The 24,069-nt window shown below is 50.1% G+C and overlaps 3 protein-coding genes across 5 annotated transcripts in view; 1 reads left to right on the top strand and 2 right to left on the bottom strand.

Annotated features, from left to right (window-relative positions):
- The window catches only part of RANBP10 (RAN binding protein 10), a 67,166-nt gene extending 51,222 nt beyond the window's left edge, over nucleotides 1-15,944 (top strand). For 2 of the 3 annotated variants that reach the window (XM_066194560.1, XM_066194558.1), the window contains 7 exons: nucleotides 1,988-2,096; nucleotides 3,015-3,163; nucleotides 5,044-5,239; nucleotides 6,591-6,715; nucleotides 7,440-7,585; nucleotides 8,068-8,179; nucleotides 9,421-15,944. In XM_066194560.1, the coding sequence (XP_066050657.1) occupies nucleotides 1,988-2,096; nucleotides 3,015-3,163; nucleotides 5,044-5,239; nucleotides 6,591-6,715; nucleotides 7,440-7,585; nucleotides 8,068-8,179; nucleotides 9,421-9,551 (968 nt within the window). In that variant the 3' untranslated portion in view covers nucleotides 9,552-15,944. The remainder of the gene's footprint in view (nucleotides 1-1,987; nucleotides 2,097-3,014; nucleotides 3,164-5,043; nucleotides 5,240-6,590; nucleotides 6,716-7,439; nucleotides 7,586-8,067; nucleotides 8,180-9,420) is intronic. The other variant, XM_066194559.1, reaches the window with a different exon arrangement.
- An 882-nt stretch (nucleotides 15,945-16,826) lies between these two features.
- On the bottom strand, nucleotides 16,827-18,428 carry LOC136295716 (monocyte chemotactic protein 1B-like). Its single transcript, XM_066194319.1, has 3 exons — nucleotides 18,241-18,428; nucleotides 17,520-17,625; nucleotides 16,827-17,180 (listed from the first exon to the last, which is right to left on the bottom strand). The coding sequence occupies exons 1-3, from the start codon at nucleotides 18,305-18,307 to the stop codon at nucleotides 17,072-17,074; spliced, it is 282 nt and encodes a 93-aa protein (XP_066050416.1). The 5' UTR covers nucleotides 18,308-18,428; the 3' UTR covers nucleotides 16,827-17,071.
- A 3,284-nt stretch (nucleotides 18,429-21,712) lies between these two features.
- Nucleotides 21,713-23,052, bottom strand: LOC136295899 (C-C motif chemokine 3-like). The gene is made up of 3 exons (XM_066194626.1): nucleotides 22,952-23,052; nucleotides 22,449-22,560; nucleotides 21,713-22,086 (listed from the first exon to the last, which is right to left on the bottom strand). The coding sequence occupies exons 1-3, from the start codon at nucleotides 23,016-23,018 to the stop codon at nucleotides 21,981-21,983; spliced, it is 285 nt and encodes a 94-aa protein (XP_066050723.1). The 5' UTR covers nucleotides 23,019-23,052; the 3' UTR covers nucleotides 21,713-21,980.
- Between the last annotated feature and the right edge of the window lie 1,017 nt (nucleotides 23,053-24,069).

The following is a 24,069-nucleotide window of genomic DNA, read 5'->3' as shown; positions in this document are numbered from 1 at the left end:
GCAGGGGCAGTTCCATTAGCTTGGGCACAGGGACTCAGACACATCCATTTAGTTTTCCTGCAGCTCCGAGGTAAGGACTCCTCCAGTCCCTCTGCTCATTGTGATTTAAGGTAACTCACATGCTGAGGGATTTTCAAATTCTCAGGCAAAGTGTGAAGCTCACACTGGGTGAAGAATTTGTGTAAAGTGTCAGTTTTGGTTGCTGCTGTTTGCTCCCAAGTGGCTTATCTCTCAGCTGGTAGGGCTGTCAGCGCTTTTGGTCCTGCAGAATAAAGCTTGCAGCTTTCTCCTGCTGTACCTATTTTTTAAGCTTTTCTATTCATAGGCTCAGCCTGCAGAGTGGCAGAACACTGGTGTGTTTTCTGCATTCTCCTGGCTTCTGAATACAGGCCACATCCCTGTACATTTCCCTTCCCTTTGTGGACTGTTTCTCGTGTGTCTGTTACGTATCAGAGCATTGTGCCCCTCTGTGGCGTGCTCTCCATACATTGCATGTGCTTAGCCAGCATTCGGGTTCATTTGGGGACTCTGCTTTTAAATAACTTGCAGTTGCTGCCTGTTAGTGCTGATGGGCTTTGTGCTTTCCAGGTCATGCATTATGCAACCCTGACCCCAGCCAGAGTTCCCAGTGGTGTGGGTTTAACTGGCAGAGCCTGACGGGAGGCACGCAAGGTGGTGCGGGCTCATTTGGATGAGGACAGGTGACAAGGCAGATGGAGGGAAGGAATACAGAGCCCTGAAGTTGGGGCTTGAATAAAAAGTGTGAGGAAAACACAGATGGGAAAACAAAAAGAGGGGGAAATATGAAAGGGAATGACATTTGTGAGAGTTGCCAAACAAGGCAAAGCAGAGCTGTCAAAAGCAGCGAGACGAGAAAATGGACGTGCAAGAGAGGGAGATGAGAGCTCTTGTGTTGGTGTGAGAACCACGGCTTTGGTTCCAGATTTCAACTACAATAACAACCAGATAGACATTGGGAAGTGGGAGACAAGACAAGTCATTGCAATTTGTTACTGGGATTGTTAATGAAGATTTACCAGGCTGGGGCTTCCAACTGCTCCAACACTTTGCAAAAGCCACAGCCTGTTGTTATCAGAGGCCTTGCTTGCAAAGTACCTCATGGGCCATTCCAAACCTTCCCTCTGCTGTTTATAAGGAGTGCTGGAAAAACAAGGCAGTTTTAGTTTTAAGTACATGTAATTTTTATCTGTAAGTACACTTAGAAAAAAGAAATGTGGGTCACTGTAGATCAGCAGCTGGTCTGAGCTTTCAGGGATCTTAAGTTGAGTCTTGCACTTGTGTCTTCTGACCCACTGAAGGAACGTACATGACATGAACACCCAGCATGATTAAGTGTCTTCTGCCTTGTGTCTTTGCACCTCCTAGAAGTGTACAAGTCATTGAGCTGTTTCTAGTGTAATCAATAGCTGGTACTTCTCTGGGAATACATTGAGGTGGACTTGCAGGAACACAGTTTTGTTGATATAATTACTTCTGCTTAGTGGTAGGAATATTGTGGAAGCAGTACTGTGCTGTGATTTAAGACCACAGGCCCAGTAAGAATACTCCATTTATCTCATACTGAGCCATAGATTTGCTTCCAAGCTTGAACCAGAAAGAGAATGTAATATGAGAATGACCTAGGCACTTGCCCTCTGAAATTGTCACTTCCCCAGCAGCCTCCTTGTTTCCATCCAATTGGCATGTCCAGCTTTCATTTCCATTGCTGCAGAGCTCTGTGACTAAAGGACTAAAACCTCAGAGCACCCCAGCCCACCTACTTCATCCTTCAGATCCTTCTACTCTTTATGGTTTTTTGCTACTAAGATCCTTTCACATTTTCACAGGGTTTTCCTCACCCTGATTCAGTTCTCCCAAGCCTTTGTGCAAGGTGGTAGTGGGGAGCTGGGTGGAATGGACGAGACAGCTCTTTTGGCTCTTCCTGTGGGCTGGTCCTGTGTGTCACTAAGTCTCCTTTTGCTTTCAGGAATACAGAAGCTAGTATTAGCAGGCAGAGTGGGAGAGGCTATAGAAGCCACCCAGCAGCTCTATCCTGGCCTCCTAGAACATAACCCCAACCTGCTCTTCATGTTAAAGTAAGTATGAAAAGCTTTATGCTGCCTAATGCTGAAATGTGTAAATGAAGGAGGGAGGAAGAACCTGTCCAAACATTCAATCTGCCTGCACACTTTGCTCTGAATTCAAACTGTTTGAGCTCCCTTTGGGAGTCCTTTGCACAGTGCTTGTAGCACTGTAGATGTAGCGCTTTTGTTGCTGCTCAGACCCAGTACAGCTTTGCCTCACAAGGTCAGGCATAGGTGGGTGAATTTTAGTTCTGCTGACTGCTAGAAATTCCTTCAGAGGAGTTTCTTTTCTGGTCTTGTGGAGATCTTGCAGTGCTGGAGTCATTGTGAAGGTTCCTAGAAAGGCAGATGTATGGAAAAGGCTGTGTGGGGTAGAGATTAAAGGAAAAAGTGTCCCAATTCTCCCAGCTGTACAGAGTGGCTCTCCCCAGACTTCTGAGACATCCGAGGACAATTCCCAGTAAAGATAAATGAGGAGCTGTCCTCACTGTCACTGTGGATATTGCATTTTTTACTCTTCCTTCTCTATTTTCCATTGGCCACCAGTATTTTTAGGTTGATGGAGTAGTGAAGGAATGATGGTATTTGACAGATTTAGTACCTTCTCCCTGAAAAAACCCTCCACAGTTGAATTTTGGAGTACCTGCAGAAGAACTGGAGGTAAAAGCTGCAAAGGAAGAGATTTTTCTTAGCACAGTGGAATTAAACTTGCTTTTTTGGGAATGTCTCAACATCCATTAGCATCAAAGGTGAAGCTTCCAAATTCCTTCCTCTGTAGCATCATCAGAGCACTCACAATACAAAGGCATCAGGAGTTTGAAGTGTCTTTTTGGAAGTTTCTGGGACTTCCCCCGTGCCCTAAGGCAGGCTCAGTGCAGAGCATCCTGGCTGTCACGCGCCCTTTGTCCCTCTTGCCTCCCATGAAACCAGGTGCCGGCAGTTTGTGGAGATGGTGAATGGCACCGACAGTGAAGTGCGATGTTTCAGTGCCCGCAGCCCCAGATCCCAGGACAGCTACCCCGGGTCCCCCAGCTTAAGTCCTCGACATGGATCAAGTAACTCACACGTTCACAGTACTGGTAAGTGTGTCCTGTGCCTCCAGATGAGGAGAGCAGATGTCAAAGGTGGATGTGGTGGTGTCTAACGTTACCTTTTGCTTTCCCTGTGTTATTCTCTGAAACGTTCCTTTCCTTTCCTTCCCCAGCTGAGGGGATGTTCTTTTACCATGGGTATCTCAGAAGCAGTTTTGCATTAGTTATTTTCCACAATTGTCTGCAGAGCAGGTTTATTTCAGAATAAAGAAGCTTTTGAAGGACGTCTTCTACTGCAGCCACCTGTGACTCAGTGCTGAGAGGAGGTCTGGAAAGCAAAGCCTGTTTTCTGTAACTTGGAGTCTGCAAAATAATTGCTTTCCAGAAAGAACTGAGCAGAAGCTGCTTTGCCAATGGAGCAAAAGGTCAGGGGGATGCATTGCTAAAAAACTTCTCCCTACAGCATGGACTTTACCTCGCCAGCTCTAAAGGTGTGAGAAGGGAACAGTTCTGTTCCAGTAAAACCCAGCTCTGGGGCATCAACTCTTCAGAGTCTGGGAAATTAAACTTTAGGTTTTGAGGTGGAAAGAACAAGATAAACGAGGACACCTGAGATATCTTCCCTAGGTAATTATTGACTGCAGCTTTGGTGGTGGAGTGAGCCAGGAAAAATGACCTTCAGAGCCCTTGGAAACAGCCTGAGCTGCTTCACTGAGCTGTGAGCTGCTCACAGCCATCCAAGTATGTTTTGGGTTGGTATTCCCACTGCTGCTTGTGACAAACTGTGACAGGCAAATATTTAAGGAAAAGGAAGACAATTACCTGAATACTTCCAAGCTGTCACTCACCTTTCCAAGCCAGTATCTTTGTTTTCCTCTGCTGTGTCGTGAGAAGCCTTGGGTGTGTTTCTTTGACTAGATAGTCAGAATGATCCCATCAGTCCATAAAAGCTCCTGGTAATACCCATGTCTACAACTGCAACTGCAGTGCAAGGCAGCATTTTTATGTATTTGTCTCTACACATGGACGTCACCTTCTGCAGTTCTCTGTCAGACCTTGTTCTTTCAAAAGAGTGGTAATTTCATTAGAGCATATTTCAGAGCTGAAGCAGAACTGTTGTGAACAGGCTACTCTGTCTTTGTCTTAAAAACGCACAGAACAGCCCATTTGAATCTTTGTGTTGCTGTGATAAAAAATAGAAATACATTCTCTGCTTTAAACATAATTGTAGGAGCAGCTGATCAATTTGGATATAACACCATTACTTCTAGAGAACAGTCATGCCAGGTCACATCATTTAGCCAAGGTCCTGTGGTCAGTATTGGTTGCCTAGGGAAGAATATATGAAGAAGACAAGCCCATAGTGAGGTTTTTCCAAACTATTTTAGCCCCTGTCGATTCTGAATCCATATAAAACTTGTGGTAATGAATAAACATTTGTGTTTTGTGTCAGTGTGTTCTGCAGCTTGATAAGCACCTTCTGTGGAGGAGCAGGTGAAATTTCAAGCCTGACTCTCAGTGGTTTCTGTTCTGAGCAAGGAAGGTTAGCTTGTGCTCATTAAGAGGGTTGCTATTATGTGCTGAGTGTTGTGTGAATCACATACATCCTAACTTTGTGGAAAGCCTGGGCAGTTCTGCTTTCAACAATAATTTCTGTACTTGTGAACTGTTTCTGCCAATCTCTAATTTACAGCCAATTTTTAGAACTTCATGAAGCTCAGATGTTGCTGGTGAGCAGTGGGGTTCCTTTCATATTCATGTGTGTCCTCTATAAACCCCATTGAATTTAAGAATGATGAACCATAATTTAAAATCTGCAGTCTTATTTTGCTTTCTTCCTTTGGGGTTGGCTGTCTTGCTAAATTGTTGGGTTCAGAACAGAGTGACATTGTCAATCTGGTCTCATTTTTCTTTCTTCTTGCTTTCAGGAGCAGATAGTCCAACCTGTAGCAATGGAGTCATGTCCACAAAAAGCAAACAGAGTCACAATAAATACCCAACACTGAGTTCATCATCTTCATCTTCCTCCTCCTCTTCCCCTTCATCTGTGAACTACTCTGAGTCCAATTCTACAGATTCTACCAAATCTCAGCAGCACAGTAGTACGAGTAATCAAGAAACCAGGTATTGTTTTTCCTCTAGAGACACCTGAGGGAGGTGGGATGGTGGGAAAAGTCTGTCTGCTTCCTGAGGAGCCAGAAGGGCATCTGTCCTGCCCTTTTGAACAGTATTGGTTATCTACAAGGTCACTACTACGCCCAGCAGACACAGATCTGTTCTGGCTCCCCTGCTGTGGCTCAGGCTTGCAGGTTCATCTCATAAAGAATACCATGATGATTTTGTTTCAGGCACCAGGCTGTCCCATTACACTGATGCCTTTGGATCCCAGTGTCATAGTTTGCCCAGAAGCTTTCCCAGTCAGCCTGGTGGTGTTTCTGCTGCCTCAGCCAGGCACTTGTTCCTGCTGAGCAGCTTTCCTGTCCTGTACTGGATGAGGCAGCAGCTCAGGCCACTACTGGCTTGGTGCATCGCCCTCTTGTGTAATTTCCTTGGGCTACCTGTTGCTCTGTTCCTTCCAGGTGAGCCTCTGAGCCAGCAGTAATTTGTTTCATGCTGTGGCAGCAGGTCAGGCTGAGCCTCCCTTCTCTCAAGAAGCCACAGGTGTTCCAGCAGTTCAGTGCAGTCACTGCTGCCTTTTCTGGAGTGTGGAGCAGAGTGAACTGTGGTGAAAAATGAGCTTCCTTTGGGCTCACTCTCCACACTGCTGTTGGAGGGCTGTCTGAGGCCTCAGTGGAGCAGAGATGTCATTGTGATTAAAAGAATCTCTTGCTAATTGCAGCTGGCACTCATTCTTCAAGTGCTGTGCTGAGCATGGCTTACAGGGCAGTTTGTAGGCTCAGTTGTGACCTCTGGAGGGCCACCTAGCATGTAACTGAGTGAGAAACACTTGTTCAGACTCAATTTACCAGAATCATTTAATGATGCTGGATTTGTCTTTCCTTTTTTATTTTTAATGTAGAGCCCAAGTTCCAGTAAGATCTCATCATTTCAGTTAATCAGTAGTTAATCAGCAGTCTCATCCTGCTTTCTTGGACATTTAAGTAGTGCACTCTTTGCAAGGACTGGGGATGTATCATAGCCAAGATTTCCCTCCTGTGTATCCCTGAGTGTGTTGTCTGTTACCGGGCTGCTGTTTACTATCCCAAGGATCACTGCTTCCTGAAGGGAAAATGCAAAATGTTCTGCACCTGGAATTATGACAGGCACTTAGGGAACAGAAACCTGTTTCATAAATTATCTTCAGAAGCCTGTAACAGTTTTTGCTGCACTGACTTGAATCATCTGACTCCCTGTGGTCCAGCTGGCACCTTTTCTGGTGTGCTGGCCATTGCTGGGCACTATTTGGCACATAAGCTCTTCATTTCTTCCCTTTTTAATTTAGCCATCTGACCTTTCTTCCCTCCCTTCCCCTCAGTGACAGCGAGATGGAAATGGAGGCTGAGCATTATCCCAATGGAGTCCTGGAAAATTCATCCACCAGGATAATGAATGGCACCTACAAACATGAGGAGATCCTGCAGACAGATGAGTCCAGCATGGGTAGGTCTCAGAGGCAGGAGAGGTAAAGGAAAATAGGAACTGGTGTCAAAAGTTAAAACTGTGATTGGATTGTAGGGGAAAAGCATATACTTTGGGCTGCTTTCCCCACCCAGTGAATGAATTGCCTGCTTGATGGGGAAAATTAATCTGTCCTGGACCTAAACCTGAGCTGGGCTGTGCCAGGCTGGTGATGTCCAGCTGCCCAGTGGCCTCAGCACAGCTGTCAGCCATGACTATCTTGTCTGTGGGTGCTTTAGCCAGGAGGGAGCAGATGAATCAGCTACACTACCTCTAAAATGGATTCATCCAGTTATAATGGCTCTTGTGGCCACTAGGACTGGGAAGCTAGTGGTGGTGGCATCTCTGAAAGATTTCTGAGTCCAGGCTTTGTTAGACCAGGGCGTTTGGGGTTATATACACTGTGTTAGATACATGAAAGGGTAACAGATTGGAGTTGCAAGCTCCCAGGATTTTATCAGGATTTCTAGGTAGTCCTTAGGCATTAAACACAGCTCCAATCTTTCCTGTATCTACCAGGCACTGTGACAAACCCACTACTGGTAGTTGTAGGGCAGGGATCACAGAAAGCTTCCACTGGGATAAACTTAAGGCAGGAAGCAGCTACCTGCACCAGAAGGGGAAGGAGTTTGTGGGTATCCTGACACACAGCGGGCATTTGTGGGGAATGCAAGATGATTGTTCCTTCTCCACTGCTTTTGCTTAGAAGACAGCTGCCCCCAGAGGCAGCTCTGTGGAGGGAACCACGCTGCCACAGAGAGAATGATCCAGTTTGGACGGGAGCTGCAGATCCTGAGCGAGCAGCTTTGCAGAGAGTATGGGAAGAACACCATGCACAAAAAGATGCTTCAGGTAAGCCTGGGCCTTGTGCTGCATTGCAGCAGTTCTCTGGGCCAGGTCTGGGGTTGTGGGTTCCCTTGCAGACACCTGGGTAACCCCCACTTCTGCATCTGCTGAGCAAGAAGGGACCTATGTGGGGATCAGAGATAAAAACATGAATGTAGAGCATCCACGTCCGATTCTCAGCACAGGAGAGAAGAGATACAGATCCTGCCTGGCTTCTTGGAGGAACTGCATGCTCTTCTCTGCAGCTGACACTCTACCTGCGTTCTTATGCTAGTTCCCCTGCCACGGGGAAGGGGCACCCTCTTTAACCTGCTATCTTGATGGCCCACTGTGGTCCGTTGCTGCCAAGAAGAAAAGGGCCATTTCATTTCAGGAGGTAGGCACCGGTCACCATGGTGATTGCAGGAGGTGCCCCAGCTGGACTTGGTGGTTTCCCTGAGTGTTTGCAGCCCTGCCTGACCTCACTGTGCCTTTCTGTTCTCTCCCAGGACGCCTTTAGCTTGTTAGCTTACTCAGACCCTTGGAACTGCCCTGTTGGCCAACAGCTGGACCCGATCCAGAGGGAACCTGTGTGTGCTGCTCTCAATAGTGCTATTTTGGGTAAGATCTGCTTCCTGTGGGAGTGTTTCCTCAGACATACCTGCTCTCAAGGGCTGTCCTGTGGCAGGCAAGAACTTAGGGAAAGTTCAGAAATACTTACGTTTAGCTTCAACCTTTCCTTTACTGGGGACTGTCAGGGCAGTAATGCAGGAAGGGGAGTAGGAGGGAAGCCTGCAGAGAGCAGATTCCTTGGTACACTCCCATTTTGACTCCCTTCCTTGCATCTTCTTTAATGCTGCTTCCAAGGAGTCTCCTCAAGATATTCTTCCCTTGCTTACTGAAGAAATGGAGATCTCTTTGATACATTTCCTGCCCCTCTCCCTTCATGCTCTGAACCCACCTGAATCATTTTGTGGACTTTACTAGGGCTCTTTTCCAGCTGTATGGATTAGCAGAGTTCAACCCTGGTATCATCCTATTTTCTAGGAGGGAACGCAGTTGCATGCTCTGCACGATCTGGCTCACTGTGCCCAGGCAGATTTCCTATGGGGTCTGTGCATCTCACACTGAATGTTCCAGAAGGAGATTTAGAGCTTACCTTCTGGGGAAAGGAACAACTTGATGTACAGATCCATGAGGGCTCCTGTTCTGACTGAGTAGGGAAACAGAAATTACATGTTTTGGGAAGGACAGTACCTTCCTCTGACAGTCAGCAGCTGTTTGTCCAGTGCTTGAGGAGCATGGACAAGTTGCTGAGGGCTGTGACCAGGTAGATGTGGTGTCTGGACATGCTTCACACAGGTTACCAGACACCTTGTCTAGCTCAGCTGAGGGTTCCCTCAGAAAACATGCCACTGTAAAGACATGAGTGAGTTCATCCAGGGCTTGGGCTGCTGTGCAGCCTTGCACAAGTGGGAGAAAAGGAGAGGTTGCCTTCCACTTGGGACCAAATTCTCCTGCCTTTCCTTATTCCTCCATGCTTTGATATCTCATGTTTTAAGGGTTTTCTGGCAAACAACATCAGCAGGAGCTTCATTGCTTTTCTGTTGCTCTGGCCACCACAGCAGCACTCTCTTAAAGGCCCTGCTGAGCTGTGGGTTTGTCATGGGTGGTGGGTGGGGTGTGTGGTGCAGCAGCAGCACAAAGCTGGCAGTATTTGGGATTATCTTCCTTCCAGAGCCAGCACCTTCTGCCAGGGATCTGGGCTTGGTGCCCAGTTGGGACAGAGAGAAGCCTGAATGCAGGTGAGCCAGCACCAGCCAGAGCACCCCTTCCAAACAGCTCTTTCTTTGCCCCCACAGAATCTCAGAACCTGCCAAAGCAGCCCCCACTGATGCTGGCCCTGGGCCAGGCCTCAGAGTGTCTGCGGCTTATGGCCCGTGTGGGGCTGGGCTCCTGCTCCTTCGCCAGAGTAGACGATTATTTGCACTGACACCGAGCGGGACGGAGCTGGCGTCGTGGAGTGCTGCCCTTCACCCTCTGTTGCTGCCACTCTGCACCACCACCTCGTTGGATAGCCTGACCTCCCTGCCACCGACACCCCTGTAGCACACACACACACTGCCTGTGCAAGGATTGAGTGAGTCCCTCACCGTGTGGCTGTTCCTGACCCCAGGAAGACTGGCAGACCTGACCTGTCTCCCTGCCATTGCTGCGGCTCCAGCGGCACTCGGTATTTCGCTGGTTATTCTAATGTAGCGCCTTCTGATGTAGGGATTTTTTTTCTCTTTTGTTTTGATTTGAGTTGTTTCTCATGGTTCCACCAATATTTTATCTGGAGAGTTTTGCTGAGCTGGTTTATGCTGATTTACTGAGGAAGCTCATCAAGTTGGTGACAGCTTGTTCTTTTCTTCCCCTCTCCCTCCATCGTGCACATACAGCATCATCCGTGCTAGTAATCCGAACTCTTCTCACAGTGGCAGTTCAGAGGGATTTTTTTTTTTTTTTTTTTATTTGAATCATGTTTATTAAAAAGGTCTCTTCCACCTTCACAAAGTCATTGATGTATTTATTGCCCACAGACTCGGTCCCAGCCACACACACCATACAACCCCTCAGGAGGCCAGGTGAGGTAGGTCCTGTCACACACAAATGATGAGAATTGGAGGAGTCTGGTCCTTCATGGTGCCTCTCTTTGGAGCCCAAGGCTCTCAATCTTGGCTTTGTGAGCGGGAAGAGTAGGAGACTGACATTGCCTGCGTTGGTGATTGTGCTGTAGAAGCATCTCACAGCCCTGAGAAGGAGTTAAATCCAGCTCTCTGAACAGCTGGAGGGTCAGAACTGATGAGTATGAAGTCATCTGCCACTGTATGGGTAGAACCAGGTCATGTGAGTTGGCCAGAAACATCCGTGGGTGATGCTCTGGTGGGCTGACAATTTTTAATTAAATAACAAATCCCCCTTTTTCTCCATGGAGGAGGGCTCTGCCATTAACTCAGTAATAACAGTATTTCCTGCCCTCTTCCATCCCTGCAACACTGATCTAAATGAGCACTTCTAAATTTTGGAAGTGTCTGGAGAAACCTGGGCTGAGCTGTGCTTGTCCATGCAAGTGAGACAAGCTGAGGTCAGGTTGCAGGTTGGGCTCAGTACCAGCTCTGTCGGGCCTGAGCCATTCAGAAAGGAGCAGCAGTGTTTCTTTAGGGATTATTAAGATAAATATGGAAGTTTCAGGCCCAGAAGAGACCAGCAAGGATCTGTGGGTGAGTAACCTCTGAGTAAAATGGACTGATGTGTCCATGCTGTGTGCCAGACCCAGGGACTTGAGTGCTACCAAGCATTCAGACCACCTTTGAGTGTTTCTGAGCATGTTCTGTTACCTGGCCAGGCTGCCTGGCAGCACTGTGTGCTTTGCATCCTCTGTTGTACCATTAGGAGATGGCAGGTTCAGCCTGGCTGCACGGGACTTGGAATTCTGCACCAAATTAATTTTAGGTCAGTAGGTCTGGGGAGGACCCAAGGGAGCTCAAACCAAACATGAATTTTACTGCTGTTCACAAATTTTTTTTTGGAAGGTCAGTGAAAGATGAACAGGTTTTGTTGAGATTTGTCCTTAAAATGGAGGTTAGCCTGTTCCAGGGCTTCAAGCACCAAGAGAGTTTTTGTGCCACTGTAAAGGAAAGTAGCAGCAGCCCGAAGCTCTAAGGATTTTCTGGGTTTGCAGGATGGATTTGCAGCTGGCACATGAGGTGTGAAATCAAGGCAGAGCAGGAGGGCAGGTGCCAGGGCAGACTGTGGCAGTGAATGTGCAGATGGTGTTGGAGGTGGTTTGGAACATTATCCTTGCATTTTGGTGAAGGTGTGCAGTGTGTAGGGGCAGTGTTAGAGCCATGGTGGTGTAAGAAAACAGGAGGTTTAGAGCTGGAGGAGATAGTTTTATCAGATCACTGGTACAGCTGCAGAAAGCAGAGGGAGCTCTACCACAGCCTTTCTTCCAGGGGACAGAGAGCTGCACCAAGCAGGATTTAACTTGCCAGTCTGGGGTGGGGCTTCTCTTCCAGCTCTGGGGAACATCTCATGTGCCTGAAAGCTCATCTGTTGCTTTTCAGCTGCTGATGGATCTTAGCCCAGCCTGCCATCCTTGCCTTGCTGCAAGTGCAGAGGTCACTCAGTGGGCCGGTTTCCTTCCCAAGGCCTCTGCTCCCAGACCTGCCAAGGCAGCATGTGAACTCTGCCTGGTGGATTCTCCTGCAGGCTTTCCATTCCTTAGACTCAGGCTGACAGCACACTGCTGGACTCATTCTGGGCACTGAGGTTGAAATACTCCAGGACCTTGTTTTGCCTTCCCCATCTTGCAATTTCCTCTGCTGTTGGTCACCACTTTGCAGCAGTCTGGCTGCAGTCACACCTCCCTCATCTTTGTAGTAACACCATCTTTATCTCTTTCTGAGGTTTTTTTAGTTCCTTCTCTTTGTGGTTTCTTTAGAGCAAGTCTCTTCATCATGTGTCATATTAATGCCTCATTTGGTCTCCCAGCAAAGCTTTGCTGACTGTCCTAGAGCGCCTTTTTTATTTTGGTTTCACTACAAAAAACAACCAACCAAGAGATGTTCCTAGATATCTGGTTATTTCAGTGCCAAGAAATGTGTGATGGATGATACTTGGGTTTTTTAAATTTACTTCAAGTGTTCTGGTGGTTTCACCAGTGGTTTCTGCTTCTTGTACTCATTCTGACTAACATGGCCATGACTCAGTATGGGGAAGATAAGCGTGTTTGTGGTGTGTGGTGGGATGTAGGTTCCAACCTACCCCTGATTCCTAGATGGGATTTCTGATGTGGTTTTCTCAGGTTGTATTTCAAAGCCTCTTGCCTTTGAATCTCCCTGGCTGCTCTTTGATAGTTCATGTTAGCTGAAATTTGGATTACTGCAGTAGTTTTAAAAACAGAGCTAAAGTGAAATGGGGTCTATAACACTGAATGTGGCTATACACTTAACCAGAGGCTACATGGCCATTCGGAAAAGTTACATTTATAAAAATGATTTGTGTTTTGCTATTTGAAGTGCCTCAAGCAACCTGGTCACTGCTCCCAAGAGTCCTTCAATAAAACCATGTCAATGACTGTGGAGGCTTTAGGAGAAACTGCTGGTTTCCCATTTCTGGGTGAGGGGACAAGGACTCAGCTGCAGCCCTGTGTTGATGGCACAGGCTCTAGGACTTCCATCATGTGTGGTTGATTCCCAGGTTGCTCTCAGCTGGGCTGGCTTCAGATGCTGGGAGAAGATTTTCCAGAGCTCAGCTGGACACTGCACAAGCAGCATTCCACAGCCCCAGGAGAGGCTCTCCAGCTGTGTGTCCTTCCCAGGACCTGGGAAATGCCATTGGTGGGACAACTGAACCTTTTCCAGCTCTACTGTGGCTGCACACTCAGAGGATCTCAGCTGTCCCCTGATCAGTCCAGAGGCACCACCAAAGAGCTGTGATCTAGAGGGCAGCAAACACACTCCAGCTCTTTGCCCTGGACACCCCACCCATCTTCTGACACTTGGCACTGCAGCAAAGGCCTTGCAGAAGGAAAACATTTCCCAGGGACTTGGTGGAACCTGATTTCAGGCCTGCACATCCTGGGCTTTAGGTTTGAGTCCAGTGCCCTGCCTGTTAAGTGGCCTTTTGAGAGGAGCATTTTGGGAACTCCAGACCAGAGGCCTTGGTTAAAGTGTCCTTCAGGGGTTCTGTGGAAAGAGCTTCATGGAGCTGAATTACATCACCAGGCTTCTCTCCCCATGGACAAGAGTTCATGCTGTCCCCACAAGCTGAGAGTCAGAGCATCAAAAATACATTGAGAGAACTTTGGAGTGAGATGCACTGGAGTAGCTGGGATTAATGTTTCCTGGAGTACCTCATACACCTGGTACTCCAGCCTGTGACCATCTTAGTGGCTCTGCTGAGTGCATTCCAGTTTGTGGATATCTCCTATACCAGGGGAGCCAAATCTTGTTCCTCTTGGAACCATCTTATTCCAGATGATTCCTCTTGCTGCTCCATGAGCCTACCCTAGCAAGTATTTAACCAAAGCTATTTCAAGACTTAGAGGGTTAGGAAAGCTCTCAGTCAGGCTCTCCTGTGAGCAAGGAGGGCAGCAGTCTATTTCCTGTGCATCCTCCAGTGTGCTCCCAGAGCCAGCTGGTGTTGGGAAAACTCCTTCCTGCTACCAGCAATCCTTTCTTGCTTCTCTGCCTCCCACAGTCCCAGTATTCTCCAACTGCATGACCACAGTGGTATCTGCAGTGCTGGGTGCTGTGAGAATGGGCCCCTCTGGGAGTATCATTCCTCATGGTTGCTATACCTAGGATCTTCCCATACCTTTCCTTCTCTTTTTTCACAGTGACATCTCAATCTCAAGCTGTGTCCTTGTTTTTCACATTTTATTAAGGCATCTTTATCATTCTTTAAATAGCTTTGTTCTTGAGGCTGCCTTGAAAAACTGGAGCAACCAGAGCTGCTGGAACTAGTTCTGGGGATTGACTGAATGTATCATTTTCCACCTTGGGTATCAGGGATTATGAACCATCTCCTCCTTCAGCGAAGCAGTCCAGGCTGGATTGCAGCTGTGCTTTGGTACCTGCCTGGGTTAATATGTAGCACATGTTGCTTGGACCCCGGTTTCAGGGTTCTGCTGTGGGGAAGGTGACCCGTGGCAGCCAAGCTGTAGAGAAGCGTGTAAGTGCCACGAAGCTGTGTGGTGCACCACATGGGATCAGGAAGTTCTTCCCATAAGGAAGCAGTGCAGACTTGAACTGTCCTGTGGCAGCAGATGGAGAGAGAGGTCCCTCATGCTCCAGTCCTGGGTGCAGTGAGGCCCCGTGGAGCTGGTCACAGCCTGGGAGAAGGAACAAGGGGCGCTGGTCGACCCAGGACTCCCCTTTGCAGAAGGAGCATCTTCCTTGCAGCCCTGCGGGTGTGAGAGCAGCCTCAGTGGTGGGGCAGAGAGAGAGAGGGTCTCTTGTAGAGAGCAAATGTTGGGTCTCCAGCTGTACCAAGGTGTTTCTGCAGAAGGATTTGGTGGGGACATGCTGAGTGCTGCTGGGGCCCCTCTGCCCCAGAGGGTTGAGTGATGGAGGGAACTGCAATCCAGCAGTTCTTGGTCAGAGCCAGAGCTGGCTGTGAGCCTTGGCCCACCTGCTGTGTAGGAGCAGAGGGCTGGAGGAAGTTTTGCTGGGGCTGTGTGAGGGGAGCTACAGCAGATTTAGGAGGAAAAGGGAGAAGTTGAGAGCCTGGAGGCCTCTTCTATTGACAGCACTAGCTGCTCTCCACTACCCTTCCCTGCAACAAAAGGTGACAGGTGATGGATGAGTGAACCTGGCATGTCTGTCCCTCTCCCCACATCCCAAACCAGAGCTCAGAGCCTGCAGCTTGAGGTGGAGCAGTGCCCAGCAAGCCAGGGCATCATCCAGGCTTGAGGAGCACATGTCCTGCCAGCTCTTATTTCCAGGGGGGAAGCTTAACTCCTGCTTGCAGGAAACCCACAAGTCCTGTGTGGAATTTACACTCACGTCACCACAGAAACATTCCTGGAGGCCATGCAAACCTCTGCTCCTTGCTGCAAGTCCCATGGCCAGGCAGACACCTTTTCTCTGGCCACTCCACTTGGGTCCAGGCATGTGCTTGGACCTTTTTGCTCGGGAGGACTTTAGCTGCATTCTTCCTCCAGAAGGGAGCACAGAGGGATTTTTGTATGCTGGGCTTCTCACAGGCTTAGACTTGGAGAAAGGAGAAGCAGCAGCAGCTCTGGGGATAATCCAGATTTTAAAGAAAATTTGAAAACCACAAGTATGGTGACTTCCAGCCCGAGGACTGCACCGGCGTTGGATTGGGATCGTGGTCGTGCGTCTCGGTCCTGCCTGTGCAGCCTGGGAGGCAGGAGGAGGCTGCAACCCCTGAAGCTCTCACACACAGCAGTGCAAGCCCCAGGACCTGCCCGGCACGCTGGGAACTCTTCTCTCCTGCTGGTTGCTCAAAACTCAGGTATGAAATGCTCAGCTGGAGCATGGGGTGCAAGGTCTCCGCCGGTTCCTGGCAGCCCTGGAGGTGCTGCCTGTGCCACTCCAGGCTTCTCATCGCCTTCAGAAGGGAGTTTCACCTCTTTGGTACAACATTGGCTACGTGGACATTACACAAACTGTGCACATTGGCTCAGCCTACGCTTAGTATTTGTGAATTAAGTTATCTGACGCTTCGCATGAAAACTTCAAAAAAGGGGCTCGGGGGGGTGGATTTTAACTGAGAAAAAGCCTATGAAAATATACTGGAAATATGGTAAAGAAATCAACATTCTGCTGTATATTGACAGAATTATTTTTATTAAAATACACATCCATGTGCAAGAGCCAGTGTGGAGCCGTGTGCTTTGTCAGTCTCTGCTCACTGTGGAAGGCCGCTCGTGTCCCCTCTGACAGGGGATGCAAGGTTCTTGAGGTGTTTGTTCCCCAGTATCTGATTCTGCTTCAGCTTCCCTTTCCACCATTGCTTCCTCCCGTGGTGCTTACAGTTCACGGGCAAAAATGGCATTAGGGATGTTTTTCCTGTGCCATTCGGTGTCCTAAGAAAATACAGCCCTGAAGTGTTTTCTAGCCATGAGCATAAAACACTGATGAAGCTTTAGGCTGAGGATCATATGCCACATTCCTTGCTTTGGCCTTTCTGAGGTTTTCCCGTGTGTGTTTGCACCGCTCCCATGAGAAGATGGACCAGCAGCCTGGTTTTAGTATCTCGGATCCCACGCTGCTCCCACCCTTCCCCAGCCCTGCAGAGGGACAGGCAGCCAGGACACCTCTGTCCAGCTGAAGGGGTTGTGTCCTCACCCTCCTGGCACTGTGGATGTTGTTCCTTATCTCCCTCAGATACTTTGCAGTGGCCACCAGCACATTTGGAAGCTGTCAAGGTATTAAGGGTTTGGTGGATCAGTATCTTCTCCCAGAACCCTCCCCTTAATTCTGGAGCACCTGCAAAGCCCATGGGGCTGTGAGCATGCCCTGAGGATGTAAAGCTTTACCTAGGGGTGAGGGTAACCTCACCTATGGGTCTTGGAACTGTGGGTCAAGGCCTGGCTCCACTATCACATTCCCAGTGAAGCACATTGTGACCAGGCACAGTTTGCTCCTTGAGAAATACGAGCTTGTGGCACAGGGTTTTTTTGCTTGCAGCATGCCCTGGGTTTGTTAAGATCTGCTGCTTGGTCTGGAGAATGAGGAGAAATTCAAATAGCGTCTTGTGGCAATGAGTCTTTATTATAAATACTTGCTTCACAGGCACATCTTGGCAGGGCAGTGACAGCAGGAGGAGCTCGGTAGCTGGCTGGTCCATGGTACTGTGACACCTGATCCTGCCGGGGTACAGGATGGCTCCTCCTGCAGTGACAGTGACAGTGACAGTGCCCATGGCCACAGCACCCGTTGGAGAAGAGCTGCCAGCATCGTTGGCTCCCTCGAGGGACAGGAAGACTGGATGGGCAAGTCAGATGGTGGATGGATTTAATTTTTTCTTTTGAAGCCGTTGTATGATTTTATCCACCCAGTCCTTCTTGGGGTCGGCACAAATCTCATCACCATTGGCAGCCACAATCCTGCAATGAGAAAGTGAGCAAAAAGAGTGAAAACACGCACCATGAGCCATTCCTCCCTCCTGTGCACTATTTCTCCCCTCCCTTTTTGCAGCCCCATCCTGGATCAAGGATTGGAGCCATCTCCAGCAGCCTGTCCCCTCCTTGGGCTGATGGTGAGTGTCTGAGTCTTCCCAGACCACTGGCATTCACAGAAACCCATTTTCCCCCCTCTTTGCCCACCCCTCAGAGCTGCTTTGCTACCACAGCCTCCCCTGGCTGGGACTGGGGCAAGATGGGACAGGGGAGCAAAAGATCTGGGCTCCCAGATCTGGGGTGGGAAGAAAACCCTGGGATACTCACACAACTGCAGGCTTGGGGCAGTCTCTGGATGTCATGTAGAAGCTTTGAGGGTGTCGGATGCGTTTCTGTGCGTACTGGAAGCAGCACTCCACGGGTGCAATGTGGGCTGTGGAGGGAAGGGGGATGTTGTGAATAGCATCACCAGACAATAGCACCACTGGGTTTGGAGCACACCATGGAGGCTCTGGAGCATCTCAGCAGCTCCCATGGCATCCTATGACAGGGGGTTGTCACCCTTCACACAGCAAGCACAGGACTGGGACGTGGACAGAGGTGGGGCAGGGGACAGCCTGGGACCTGGCACCTCACAGCCCTAATTACTGCAGCCCCCAGAGCACACGGTAAGGTCGGGGTGCTCAGTCTGGGGATGAGGTTTTGGGGCTTTCCAAGGCAGGGGCACAACTTGCAGGGTGTTTTGGAAGGCTCCAAAGAGCTGCATGTTCTCCCTCCCTCCAACCCTTTGCTCATCCAGCTGAGACCTGGGGAACAACTGCCAGAGCTTCCTCCAAGCTCCTGCAGCCTCTCCCCAGGTCTGGTTTTGCTGAGACCACCCAGCACCTTCTCCATCCATCCCTGCATCCTGGGATGTGCTGCCCTGCCCTGACCAGAGTCGCACCATTCCCACTCCCCGCTGGTGTTTGCTGCCTGATGTCCCCAATGGGATGTCCCCCCTGGGGGCTCAGAGCCCTGACCTGCAGCAGTGGCCCCTGGGGTTCCTTACCTGTGGCATGGTGCAGGGAGAAGGTGAGGAGCACGGTGAGCAGCAGGACAGTCCTTGCAGGGACCATAGTGGCTGTGTGGTGGCTCTTCCTCCGACCTCTGTGCCGCTGTGCCCGATGCCTGTGACTGTGGCTCTCTCCACACCATCATTTATCCTCTGCCTGCCGCCCACTCGGGCTGCATTTCCACAAATTTCAGACGTGTACTAAGAAGCCAGGATCAAGGGGGTTTCTGTCATCTATTTTTGGGACGCACCCAGCAATGGGTGGAAAAGTTCAAGGAGCAGTTCTGCATTCTATGGAAGATCTGTGACGTGGCAAGGGAGCTTCGAGGAACTGAAAGTAGATTAAAACCATCTTCCCATTCAGGCAGAACATCAAGTCTAGGGCTCATCTGTTTGTTTCTAACAGGAGAGACAACCCACAGTCCCCGAGCAGGGACAGGTCTCAGGTGGGTTGAATTGGTTTGCCCAGTGTCAAAGTCCCATGATGGAGTCCCATCCACACCGACCTCCCCAGCCACCTTGGCCACACAGAGAGCACTGGGTTGGGCAGGAAAGCACAATGGGATGGCATTGGGATGGGATGGGATGGGATGGGATGGGATGGGATGGGATGGGATGGGATGGGATGGGATGGGATGGGATGGGATGGGATGGGATGGGATGTTAGGCAGAAGAAGCCACACTGGACCAATCCAGAAGGGACCCCAGAACAGGGGGTGTCAAAAGTGCTTTTGGTGGAGACATTCAGCAGACTTCATAGAAGGGGAAGAAATGGGGCAGGGGCAGTGGGTTGTCTGAGGAGAGCCTGGGTCTGAACACAAGGCTGAGCCCATGTGTTGCCCCTGCCTCCCACACCAGCACTGGGACTGAAATGAGAGTCAGGGGGATGGAGCCTTGTGGCCATGAGTGCACAGACAGGGCACTCCTGCAGGGAGATGGGACAGATCCTACCACAGCCCCAGGAGAGTCATCCCAGATGCCAGGGAGGAGGGGCAGGTGGCACAGATCCCAGTGGCAGCACCACAGAGCACTGTTGGACATCAGCCCAGCTTCCATGCAGGGATCTGCTTCCTGGGAAGGCAGATGCAGCTGTGTGTGAGGAACATGTGAGGTCCTGACGGGAATCCACATAGGATAATGCTGAGTGGGAGCACAGGAGAGGACCTGGCTGTGGCTTGGGGGGTGAGGCAATCAAAGGCTTCTCAGAAGGGAAGAAAGGTGGAAATGGGTTTCTTTGAAGATTATCTTATGTCTGCACGACTTCTCTGAAAGGAGAAAGCAGAAGCAAACTGACCAAATGTGCTGAAAAAGCTGGTTTACAAGAAATGGTCTGTAGGACATGGGGTCTGGTGGCCTTGCATGGGGCAGGGTGGCCACACTGGGGTCTAGTGCCGCTGTCCCCAGGCAGGGCTCTGTAGGGAGAAATGCCTGACACACAGCAACCCAAGTCCTCTTCTGTGGACTTTGCATCACCCCCAGGTTCTCCTGCCCTCCCTGTCCACGTCCCCAGTGCACAGACCCTTGGGGCCAGCAGCCACCAGGGTCACACCAGCTCCTAGGCACTGCTTAAAAGCACACAGCTGTAATTAAGGGAGAACTGAGCTAATGACTTTTTCCAATCAGCATCTCCTGGCACAGAAAACGTTGTGTGCCAGCCCTGAGCTCCCTTTTCAGGCTTGTCTGCGGCACACAGTTGCTCCTCCTTTCCCTTAGCTATTTATTCCTCTCACCAGAAGCATTAGTAGATGCCTCCATCATCCTTTCCTCATAGGGCAAATCAGTGCATGTTGGATGTTTGAGGGCCTGGAAAGGCCCCACAAGGCTCTCTCTGGAGGATTTGGCTTCTCTCTGTGTCCCTGCCCCAGCAGTGGACCTTTGGGTTAGGCTTTAGTCTTCTCCAGCCTCCTCTGCAGTGCCTGAGGCATTCCCAGCACCCTCCTGAGCCATCCCCACCAGTGGCACAGCCTCTTCCCCAGCTGTGGAGCTCCTGGTCAGGCAAATGCAAAGGCAAGTGGAGAGAAGAGGGGGTACAGACCCTGCAGAGGATTTTAGGGGTGTCCAAACCACCTGCAACCTCACCATAATTAACGATTGAATACAAATTTTCTGACTGAGGAAACGCCCTTAACTTAGAAATTAAAATGGATAGGCATGGAAAAAAAAAAAAAAAAAGTAGAGGTGGGAAATATTCTCTGACTAATAAAATGCTTTGGGTTTTGAGTGGATAATCACAAAAGTTAATACTTTTACAGAGGACATGAACTGTTTGCCCACGACAAATGTCGGTGTGGGGCTGGACCTGCCCTGCCCAGAGCCCCGAGCCACAGCCGTCAGGAGAGGGCACTAAGTCCAAGCAAACAGGAGAACTCCATGGCCTGAGGACTCCTGGAGCGGAAAGGCAACAGTTTAAGGGGCTCCTGCAGGCTGAAGCCTCTCCTGGTGCACCCAGAGATCTCCACAGATCCTCCATGACACCTCAGGTTCCAGACCTGCAGTGTGTCAGGGTCATCCCTCAGCTCTGGATGGGTTTTGCCTCTGCTGTGAAGGCATCCCTGGAGCTGCTGCAGGCAGAATTCCCTTCCCCAGGAGCTGTGAGTGCTGGCAGCAAGGTTCTCTGGGTGGCTGTTGCTCAGGGACTGGCTGAGCATCATCTGGGCTGGTGGCAAGTGATGGTTCTTTATCACTTGGTGGGGATTTTTTGGTAGGTTTCTCTTTCTGGTTGGTTCTCCTTTTTTTTTTTTTTTCCCCTTATTAAACTGCCACAGGGAAAGAAGGAGGAAGTAGGGGGACATTCAGAGATGCAGCATTTGTCTTCCCAAGTCACTGTTACACGTGACGGAGCCCTCCTCTGCTCCCCATGGCTGAACAACTGCCCACAGATGGGAAGAAGAGAATTAATCCCTTATTTTTCTTTGCTTGTGCACGAGTTCTGCTTTATTTATTAAAACATCTTTATTATTTATTAAACTGTCTTTAACTCACGACTTTCCTCCCACCCTTGCCCTTCCAGTTCTGCCCCCACTCCCAAAGCCCTGGCAGAGATCACTGCTGAGCTCTCCAGGGCCCCTGGCAGGGGCAAAATTTTCAGGGCTGTATGTACAGGAATCCCTTGTCTGATTCAGCATCCCTGGTCTGTCCTACCCACCCAGGGAGCTCTAAAGAGAAACTCTTCCTCTGCAGCCCAGCTCAGAGACACCACAGGCTTGGGCACACATGGTAGACAGGCTGTGCTCCTTCAGGGGATAGCAAATGGGACAGGCTGAAACTTCTAAGCCTGAAACTGATGGCAGTTGTGCACATAAAAACCCTCAGAGGAGTCTTCAGCCCCTTTTGGGTCCCCTTGAAGTCACCTATCCCCCTCCCTTCCTGCCCTAGTGAGACCCAGTGGGAAGAGGCACCATCCCAGCCCCTGTTGCTGGCAGCAGCACAGTTGTGGGGCTGGGAGAAGAAAGGACACCACTCTCCAATATCACATGAAGTAAACTTTATGTTGTTTCTTTAATAAGTAAATAAATATTTACTTATTTAATAAGTAAACTTTATTTTGTACAGCAGGCAGGTGCTGGTGGGGCCAGCAGCATTCCAGGAGCTGGTGCCCAGCTGCAGCACAGGTCTCTGGGAAGTTGTTGCCCTTCTCCCAGCAGCTGGAACATCCATAACCCCTTCTGAGAGGGTGACTGTAAACCTTCCTTCCCATCAGGATGTTGGGTAGCCTGAACCAGGGCACCCACTCTACATCAAGGGGCACGAAGTCTTTTCCTTTTTAGAAGCTCTCTAACTGCTCTCTTCACCCACTTGTCCTCTGGGTCTGCACAGATCTTGTCTCCTCTCTTGGTCTCAAACCTGCCAAGGTTAAAGGTGAAGCTCTGTGAGGAATGACAGCTGTGATTCCACTTGTGCCCACACCATCCTCCCTCTTCTGCACCCTTTCTCCTTTCCCTTTGTCCCTGTGTGCTGCCCCTCGGTTCCTGGTGTCCTACAAGGGGCTCACCCTGCAGCCCAGCACCTCTAGGGCCTGTGCAGAGCCTTCAGGAGCTGCGATGGCCCTGCAGAAGTGCCCAGACAGTGACGTCCTCCCCTCTTCATGCTGGAAGATCTGGTGGTTACACAGACCTGTCCCTGTCCTGTCCCCAGATGGAACAGATGAACTGAACCCGTGGCAGCTCAGGAGACAGCACAGCAGTGGGGAAGTTGCCAGGACTTACACAGTTGCTGGGGTAAAACATTCGCTGGGAGTTGAGTAGAAACCCACGAGGTTGGACAGCCGAAGAGGGCGCTCTATGTACTTGAAGCAGCACTCACATGGAGTGTAAGGGACTGGAGAAAGCAAAGAGGGACGGTGAATGCTGGCTCTGGAAGGCAGCCTGTCTTCAGGACCTTCCCCATGACAAAGCTGATGAACACAGCATCCCCCAAGCTCTACAAATGCTGCCATGAGGAGCCCCAGGTGCCCTCCTCCTTCCTTCCCGGGGCAGAAGGATGCTCCAGGTTATCACCCAGCCCTGCAGCAGCTCTGCCAAAGCCACTCAGCCCAAGGAGCAGTCTCCATCCTTCCCTGCACCCCAGGATGTGCTGCTCTGCCCTGGCCAGGGGTTGCTCCTCCTGCCAGCAGCACCACCCCTGCTCCACACTGGGGTTTCCCTCCTGACCACCCCAGTGGGACAGCCCTGAGCCCCAGCCAGCAGCAGTGGCCTATGAGGTCCTTTACCTGCATCAGAGCATGGGGAGAGGGTGAGGAGCACCACGAGCAGCAGGACTGTCCTTGCAGTGAGCATGGTGGCTCTGGGAGGGCTCCTCCTTGCTGCTCTGCCTCTTTCAGCTCTGAGCTCAGGCAAGGAGCTGCTGCAATTTATCCTCTCCACTCCTCCCCAGTTATCCCTTTTTCAAAGAATTTGAACCAAATTCAAGGAAAAGCTACTGCTTCATGGCCCATGGGGATTTCCATGTCACAGGGGATCATCAGGATTACAGACAGACAATACCTTGAAGGACCAATTAAATTATGTCAGCGTCTCTGTTCACCCACACAGGGAAAATCTTTAGGGAAGTGAAATCCTCCTCTCTGCAGATGTAAACTCAAGAGCTCCTGGGCCTTCAGAGAGGGGATTCATAGCCATAGAAAAGGCAGAACTTGGTGTTCCATACGAGGTCACTCAGCCCAGAGCCAACACAAATGTGCTGGAGATGTCTGGATGGCTTGTGAATCCTGGAATGCATTAAGCAGAAGCACAGTGACTGCTGCTGCCACCAGTCCTCTGTGGTTTGAGAGCAGCAAGTTGGCAAACACTGGCAGAAATTGTATCAAATTCCATGTTGGTACTGTAGAGAGGAACACCAGCTTTCCACCAAAAATCCCTGCTTATAACTGGGCAGTGAGGGGGGCAAAGAGAAGGGAGTGTAATTGAGCATTTCCTTGTGGACAGAGCTGGCTTAGCCCCGGCTTCAGGGCAGGACAGGAGTCAGCATCAGGCTGAGGGGAATGGATGGAAAACTTACTCTTCAAAGTTTTGGGGTGTCTTTCCATCATCTTCCTCGCTCCACAGCCTTGAGGCATCTCAGATCCTGCAGGGACCTGCTGAAAGGGGTCAACCTCTCTGTGTTAACCAAGAGGAGATTACTCCCACTATGCTGGGCTCTCCCTTCCTCAGACCTTCTGAAGGTCCAAGGAGCCCCTCTGTAGGTCCTTGTCAGTCATGCTCAGCTCGGACACTTTTTTCACCTTTCCCTCTTTTTAACCAGACTCTAAGTGGATGCATGGAGCAGTGGGGTCCCATGCAGACCCCCTGGCACCACGGTCCCCCCTCACTCCCTGTGAACTACCCAAGG

The sequence above is a fragment of the Chamaea fasciata genome, unplaced genomic scaffold (genome assembly GCF_029207755.1).
Source record: "Chamaea fasciata isolate MVZ Bird 193981 ecotype frontalis unplaced genomic scaffold, bChaFas1.0.hap1 SCAF_12, whole genome shotgun sequence".
Taxonomy (NCBI): Eukaryota; Metazoa; Chordata; class Aves; order Passeriformes; family Sylviidae; genus Chamaea; species Chamaea fasciata.
Note: the sequence above shows the minus strand (reverse complement) of the source record. Positions and strands in the feature narration are given on the sequence as shown.